The sequence below is a fragment of the Myotis davidii genome, unplaced genomic scaffold (assembly GCF_000327345.1).
Source record: "Myotis davidii unplaced genomic scaffold, ASM32734v1 scaffold1494, whole genome shotgun sequence".
NCBI classification, from domain to species: domain Eukaryota; kingdom Metazoa; phylum Chordata; class Mammalia; order Chiroptera; family Vespertilionidae; genus Myotis; species Myotis davidii.
Window position 1 is genome coordinate 2,668,819 of NW_006286246.1, and position 8,459 is coordinate 2,677,277.

The 8,459-nt window shown below is 45.6% G+C and overlaps 1 protein-coding gene across 1 annotated transcript in view; it reads left to right on the top strand.

The window, feature by feature from the left end:
- The window catches only part of SYNJ2 (synaptojanin 2), a gene marked incomplete at its 5' end in the record, with an annotated part of 57,424 nt that extends 52,967 nt beyond the window's left edge, over positions 1 to 4,457 (top strand). Inside the window, 2 exon segments of the mRNA XM_015560031.1 lie at positions 1,031 to 1,230; positions 1,232 to 4,457. Coding sequence (XP_015415517.1) covers positions 1,031 to 1,230; positions 1,232 to 1,655 — 624 coding nt within the window.
- Between the last annotated feature and the right edge of the window lie 4,002 nt (positions 4,458 to 8,459).

The following is an 8,459-nucleotide window of genomic DNA, read 5'->3' on the forward strand; positions in this document are numbered from 1 at the left end:
TCGCCACTTTTCTTGCAGATTGTGTTCTGCTCTGGCTCCCAAGCCTCCCCGCCTTGCTTGCTGCTTCAGAGACATGAGTTTGTCAGGACAGTAGCAGCCCAAAGACTGGCACCTCTAGAGGCATCTGGACCTTCCGTTTGACCTCAGTGTTCTAGTGCCGGACACTCGGTAACCCCTCGCCGGTCTTGACAGATGACCTCTGCTTTCCCCTGTGGACGTGTGAGCCGGGGCCTGGGCGCCCCGTGCGTGCCCAGCTCGCTGTCTCCTCTGCCCGCTTTGGCTTGTGGCATCTGTCATTTTCCTCCTCTTTCCCCTCCGTCCTCGCTATGTCTTTTGTCTTAAAAGCCAGGAGCAGAAACGAGTTCATTTTCCCAGCCCGCTGCGCAGCAGCAGTGGCGGGGCTGCGGGAGGGGGGCTGTGCCTGCCGTGTGTTTCCTAAAGAAGCGAAGGAAACGCTGAAGGCCGAAGCCCGAGCTGCCGGCGGCCACGCTGGTACAGAGCTTCCTTTCGCCCCCCGCGGCTGTTGTCCTTAGGGTGGTTTTGAATTAAAACCAAGGCAGCGAAGTGTCCGTGTAAATGTTTCCGTTCTTCCATATTTAAACACCAAGATTCCAGGAGCAAGCGTACCGTGCGTCCCTCAGTTAGCCCGAAGCCGGGACGTAGGTGCCTCCGCGTTTGCTTCTCTGTGTGTGAATTAGCAACGCCGCGGCCTCGATCGAGAGCTGCAGGGGGGTTTGCTGTCAGTAAGGAGAGGGGACACCCCTTCTCCGCAGGGAGCAAAGGGGGTCCGTCTCGGTGACTCCTGTGGCCCTGGTTTTCAAGTTCCCACTCGTCTTCCATTGGCCCCGCGGTCCTCCTGGTCAGTGTGTGTGTTTCTGCCGTGTTCTTCCACCCCCGTCACATGGCCGCATCCCAGACATTCTCAGATCTCGCATTTGCTAGAATGTCCCCCACGGCTCCTGGCTGACCTGAGCGCGGACGCCCGACCCCCACGCTGGCTTCTCACTCTCTGTATCCTGCCTTTCCCCAGCCCACGTCACCGGAAGAACAGTTCGGGCAACAGACTGTCCATTTCACAATCGGGTCCCCGGAGACGAGCCTCGAAACCCCTCCTCTTGTGACAGTCCCTCCTGTTCCCAAACCAAGAACCCTTCCACCCGGGAGAGGCGCCGAGAGGAAGCCCGTGCCAGCCGATGCCCCTGCTGGGGCCACGCCGCCCCCTGGGGGGGTCAGCCGCCTTCCACCTGCAGGTGCTGCAGACCCACAGCCAGCTCCTCCAGGACCTGGCCCGCAGCGGCCTCCGCAGTGACGGCCCCCCGGCCCCCCAGCCCGACGGGGGCGCCCAGACTGATGGCCACAAGGAGCCCAGACCAGAGGCGGCCTCCCTCCTGGGTGATGGCCAGGACCCCTTCTGGAGCCTTCTCCAGCACCCTAACCTGGTGAACAGCGCCTGGCTGTCCAAGAGCTCTGATCCCCTGGACGCGGGGACCAGGAACCTCAGGAGGGCGCACACAGCCCCGCTGCAGGTCAGTGGCTCGGCCGCGGAGGAGCCGCCCCCGGAGCACAGGCACCAAGACCTGGGTCCCTGGGCCGCCATCAGCGACACGGACAAGAGGACGGTGCTGCAGGTGTTCGACCCACTGGCGGAAACCTGAGTGGGAGCCGTGGACAGCGCGCTCTCGCAGAACCGCCTGCCTTCCTCCTCAGGCATCGCTGTATAGACGAAAGCCCGTTGGCCTCAAACCCCGTCAGAAGAGACATCTGTGTAAAGGCACTGAAGCCACGTTCGTACTTCTGCCCCCTCTTGTGTCGTTTACAAAAATCGTGTCTCTTATTCAATAAGGTTATTGCTCAGCCACGAGGCATGTTTTATTCCAGACGCGTGTGCATTTCGAGTTTCCTCTCAGGGGCCTGGGAAGGAGGCCGTCCTGCGAGAGTCCGCGTGTGGGTTTTAGAAAAGGGAACTGGTGGATAACGCCTACGTTCCCTCCCGTCGAATTTTAAATGGTTGTTCCATTTACGTGTGTCTGTGGTGTTTTTTAATTTCGTTTGTATTTTACAGATTCAGAGTAATTTTTTGGTGCATCACCCGGGGGGTGGGTGCATAAAGTAAGGATCACACTGAAAGGTAGTTGGGACCATGAAGAGCCGTACCTGCCCGCATCGCACCAGGTTAGAAAAGTCAGAGACGGAAGCAGCAAAGAGGGCAACCCAACGCCTGGGCTGCCCACTCCCTGGTGTTTGTTTATGTGCATGTCTGTATTAACCTTGACCGTGTGGGAGACGGTGTCTGTACTTTTGGGGCCCTGAAGCATATGCCATCGGCTTCACCTGAGCTTAACCCGGCTAAAGACTCCTGTGTCCTGTCTCCGACATGCACACCCCATAGACTGCTCCAGCCCTGCGCCCTGGTGGGCTGCGTAAGCCAGTGTTTACACGCTATCGAGCCCCTTTTAAAGGAAACCTTGTGAATTCTTCTCTTCCCTTCTAGTCTGTACCTGGTAAACGCACACATGTGAGAACGCTATGATGACTGTCTGCTTTATCCTGGTCTGTGGCTGCAGCGTCAGGAAGGAACGCACCATGTGCCCCTTTTACATAAGAAACCCAGGCAGTGTCTCTGGATTGGCTTATCTATATGTCTGTTAGGTCTACTTTTTACCTGCCTTTTCCCTATACGTCTCCAACACCACTGCTTGCCTATGAAATCATTTAAAAAGAAATCGCCATACTGCTCCACATTGAAAAAACAATGTTGGAAGGCCTAGAGTTTCATTTGGAGCAGATATTATGTTTTTGCTAATACACTGGCAGAAATCTTAGTGTATCACATGCCATACGGAGGAGCCTCTCATGTCATAGGGTCACACAGCAATGAGTCTGGGCTACCCCTAAGGTGACCAGGGAACTCCAACACTCAATGCTAACGGTTGGGGTGGCAGGGATGGTCTTGCCCAGGGAATACCACTCTCTCTTTGCTGATCAGACCTCTGGGTGTTCAGAATTATTTCTCATCGCCACTGTCAAGGTACACTGCAGATCATTTACATCTGGCACTCAAGACAAAAACAAAACTACGACATTATTTCACTTCATCTGAAAACTGAGCAAAGAAAAAGGCATTACTGACCCATCGAGATAAACAGAATACGCGAGTTGACATGTCAAAAAAAAGATGGTGTTTCTGGCCCAAGGCGTTAGGACACCTTCTGTAGTAAGTGCTTCATATTATTTTTACCTCTCTAACAAGTGCAAATAAATAACATAATCCTTGAACGTGTTAGCGGACGCAAACAAGCAGGATGGGTAGCAGGCTTGGAGAAGTTCAATGATTTGCAGCATTCAGTTGCTACTAGAGAACAATTAGAAATGGAAGCAAAGATTTCTTAATGCAATCACTCTTTTTTTCTATAACCTTTTTTCCCCACCAAAAGGAGGTGAATTTGAAAGCAGATACATGTAACCATCAGTTAGAAAAGCAGGGGAAAGTCAGTACCACAACAGTTGCTTGCAATGCTGGGAACAGGCCTAATTCTCAAGTTACTTCTTTGTTCTAGAAAACCAGTAGCCAGTGAGAGGTACAGGAACTGAATCTCGGTGGAGACAGGTGCTCGTCACACAAGTAGCACTTAGGAATCCAACAGGAAGTAGCAACACACAGAACTGTGTGGGCCTCGGGACGCAGGCCACAAGAAAAAGGACCAGTAGTTTAACATGAAGAAATGAACAAATATTATTTGATCACAGGTGTTCACATTCAGTGAACAGCACAGAGTGGGTTTTGAGTTGATGCATGAGGCTCTCACACTAGCTTCCTCTTAAGAAGACAGTTAGCATTGCCTTATTTATTTTTTTAAATTGATGCTTCATAGCTGTAGGTTTCCTAGGTTAGGGGCAGGCAGTTGAATAACCTCCAGTGAGCAGCTGCATCCGCGAATGTCATTCTGTGGGGTTTGTATTTTTGGTTTTTCTTTGATGCTCCCACGCGGGGCTTTTTACTGTGACCTTGTCGTTTATTTCATTATTTTTCTGTAAGACGTTGCAGTTCACTGTGGTCCTGTGTTTTAGGCAAGGCACTTTACAACTCAACACGCTCTCTGTGACTCCAATCGCTGTCTTCCCTTGTACAATGTCATCTCCGACTTCTTGGCTATTTTAAAATTTATTCCAGCAAATTACTGGAATTAGGACATCTGTCTAAGCAATTCCTGTAAAAGTTTTAAAGTTGTTGAAGCTCAAGACACTTAATAGAATTCTCCTGATGTGTATAAGCAAAGTAATGTATTAAAACATTCTCTTTATAACAAAGTGATTTATTCAGAAAGGAAAGCCACAAAAATTATTTATTGACTAACTGGCAATTAATAAAAACCCTGTAATGTTTATTTGAAGTGCTCATTTGTACTGAAATTGTAAAAAAAAAAAAATCTATTAAATGGTTTGTCTTTGTTTTGTAATTTGCCTATTTCTTTTTAGATATGAAAAGAATCTTGGGCTAGCTTTTTTGGGCCAGCCTTCTGTTCTGGATGAAATGTGACTGCTAGTTATTCCTTTGTTGAGTTTTGGGTTTTTGTTTTTTTTCCAACCATCAGACTGAGTTGAAAAAGCATATGAATAATTTGGTTAAGAATTTGTGACTTGAATAATGCCAGGAGGGACCACTATGACACCATACATAACTTTAAGCTGTAATATTTATAAGAGGTGAGATCCGAGAATTCATTTTCTGTAGTCTTATAGCAAACTTGCAATCTTAGACTGCTAGATTGGTTTGAGTGCATTACTGTGTCCAGGCAGAAGAGAGTAAGTTTATGTTCATGTTCTGTCTAGGTTGGTTTTCAGCTAATTAATACAAAAAACATATTAAAAATGTTCTCTGATGACTTTCAGGAATGAGAATATACTGACAATCTCAAAATAATAAAGATGGCTAGTCCTTCCTGCCCAGTAAGTACCATTTTGAAGTCCTCTGACCTGATTGCACAGCCTTGGGCTCGGTTGGGGAGGAGGAAACCGCTGGTTACCAAACTTTCTTTTCCAAGGTTGTGGGGGAGGGAGGTTAGACACTCCCTTACGAGGCCAACTGTTTGTGTCTATGGAATCACCTCTAACTCTGTGACGTAGGAGAGTACAAATGAGTGATTGTGAGCACACGGCCAGGGAACTTTGGAGTGGCCAGGATTAAGGATTTGACAAATAGCAAAGTGGATTTATGTACATGGATAGGATGTTAGCTATGGGAAAGAACTTCAGAGGACCTTAAGTGACAGTTTAGGATTTTATTCTGTAGATAATAGTGGGTAACAGAAACCTAAACAAATCTGTGTTAGAGTGGTTATGACTATAGGCTTTGTAGGCCAGTGTGGATCAATGGTTGAGCATCCCACCCATGAACCAAGAGGTCACTGGTTCGATTCCCCATCAGGGCACATACCTGGGTTGTGGGCTTGATCCCCAGTAAGGGGCGTGCAGGAGGTAGCCAATCAATGATGTCTGTTTATCCCTTTCCCTTCCTGTCTCTCTCAAAATTAATTTTAAAAAAAATTTAAAAATTTAGCATGTGTTATTTAAAAAAAGAAAAATTACAGGCTTTGCCTGAGCTAACAGAAACTCTTCAAAGCACCTGGAATATAGTTTATAAATGGTGTGTGTGTGTGTGTGTGTGTGGGTGGGTCGGGGGGGGGGGGAGGTGTCTTACATTATCTTCCTAAGAGATACTTGGATGTATAATTGTTCATATTGGACTCTTGTGATCTTTAGTATTTGTGGGTTATCAGTTGAAATGGCTTCTCATTTCTTTTTAAAAAAATCTTTATTGTTGAAAGTATTACACACGTCCCCTTTTTTCCCCCATGGACCCCCTTCAGTCTACCCTGGCCCCTGGCCCCAGGCCCTCACCACCCCACTGTCTGCGTCCATGGATTATGCAGTGAAGTTTGGATTAAACTAAAATCAGATTCTAGTAAGTTTAGTGTTTCCCAACTCTGGGACCAGGTACTGAACTCCATGGCCATGTTTCTAAACTTAAAGGCCAAGTTGAACACAGAAGTGGAAATTTTACAAGAAATGGCTTGTTCTAAATTTGAAATTTTCTTAGATATTAAACTGATTTATGTCTTCTGCTCTATTAAGGTCATGTATATAAAAGCCTAAGCGACCGAATGACTGGTCGACCAGTCGCTATGACGCACAACCACTATGGACAGATGCTCAACACACAGGATCGGGCTCCCTCCTATCTGGATCGGGCCTGAGGGGATCCGGCTGAAACCGGTTACCGACATCGCCCGAGGGGTCCCAGATTGTGAGAGGGCACAGGCCAGCAGAGGGCCTCTAGTTCATAATAAAATGTCACTTTTCATAAACAAATTTCTAATAGATTTTAAGTGATTAGCTATTGGGAGTGTTTAACATCCAATACAAGGGCACAATCAGTTGTAGTAAGTACTTTAACGTGACATTTATTGAACATGTTTCAATTTTTTCATGGACATGATTTTTATACCAAATGTCAATAAAAACAAACTCATTCAATATATTTGATATTACGAAGGAGTGAAAATTCAGGAAGGTATGCCTAAAACTCAAATTTTAGGAATTTGAGTTTGAGGGGCATTGTGAATTGTGACACATCACTGTATTACTGCACTATTTTTCTCAGTAGGAAGTAAATGCTGGTGCCCCCACCCTCAGGCATCCACAGGGCAGAGGCCTGCATCCCCCACCATATTCTGCATGTCAGCGTAACCTGGGTGACTGGTCAAGATGCTGTCGAGAAAGGTATCATGATCCTCCTTTTGGTAGTCTCTTTCTGTGGCGACATTTAATTTAAACCCTGGGGTAAAGGGGACTTGGTGCCCTTGAAATTTAGGGCTGACAATGTAATCTGGTAGCTTTGGGGAAAATGTAACCAGAAAGAAAGAAGTAGGTTATAAGAATAACTGACTTTTCATTTTCATTCTAGCTATATTTACAGCTTCCTTTCAGTAATTTGTTCTGTAACACCTATATTCTGTTTACTTCCTTCTTAAACAAGATCATAAAAAGTGACTTTTCACATGAGGGAGAAGGTGCTATGAAGCTTCATTTGAATTTTTTTTCCAGAAAGGGTATTTAAACAAAACTGATCAAACTCCCAGAGTGTTTTACTGATGGTCTAAGTTTGAAACTATTTCAAATACATGTTTTCATACTTTGTGTTCTTAAAGTATTTTTCATGCAATGATTATTTTAAAAACATTGACTTAACTATCACAAAACTGATGAAGTCAGCCTGTGTACATTTATATCCATTTCATAGGCAGAATAAAAAGAAATGTTAAATGACTTGCCTGAAAAACTATGTAATCTAGTACTACATTGGATCTCTCTCTCAGACCTTATTTTAAAAGCACAGCTATAACAGCTCTATAGGGATTTTAAGGAGTGGGGTTTCATTGCATTACTCTAAGTTAATGAACAATTATTTCAACCATGTTTTTTACCTGCCATGGTTCATGGAAAACAGGAAAAGCAAATGAACCAAATATATCTACCCTTTCTCCCCATATCATCCCATTAGCTAGCATTTATTGTTGTTACTTATTATTGTTAGCTAATAACCACTGCATTCACTGTATCTACACAATAACACAGTGGTTAAGTCACTTGTTAAGTTGTTGCATAATTAAACCATTAGATGCTGACGACCTGTTTACCTATAGATTCTGTACTCGTTTTAGCTTTGACTATCCCATTCTACAATGTTCATCATCTTCAAAATGGTTATATCCTATATAACAGTGGTTCTCAACCTTCTGGCCCTTTAAATACAGTTCCTCATGTTGTGACCCAACCATAAAAATATTTTCGTTGCTACTTCATAACTGTAATGTTGCTACTGTTATGAACTGCAATGTAAATATCTGATATGCAGGATGGTCTTAGGCAACCCCGGTGAAAAGGTCGTTTGATCGCCAAAGGGGTCGCGACCCACAGGTTGAGAACCGCTGCTATATAATAAAAGGCTAATATGCAAAATGTCCCCTCGACTGGGAGTTCAACCAGGGGGTAGGACTGGCCGGCCAACTGCCCGCAGCCCCCCCACCCCCAACCAGCCCCACCCAATCGCCCCGATTGGGGCGGGCTGGCCAGATCAGACCCCACCCATGCACACATTCGTGCACCAGGTCTCTAGTGAGCTTAATAAGACCCAGCAATTCCACTCCTAGTATACATCCAAGAGAATGAAAAACATACATCCACACACACACAAAAATGTACATGAATGTTCAAGCAGCATAATACCCTCAAATTTGAAAGAATCTAAATGTCCATCAACTGATGAATAAGTGTGGTATATCCATACAAGGGAATATTACTTGGCCATAAAAAGGAACAAAGCCCCGATACATGCTTCTTCATGGATGAACCCTGAAAACATTATACTAAAAGAAAGAAGCCAGACATAGAAGGGCACA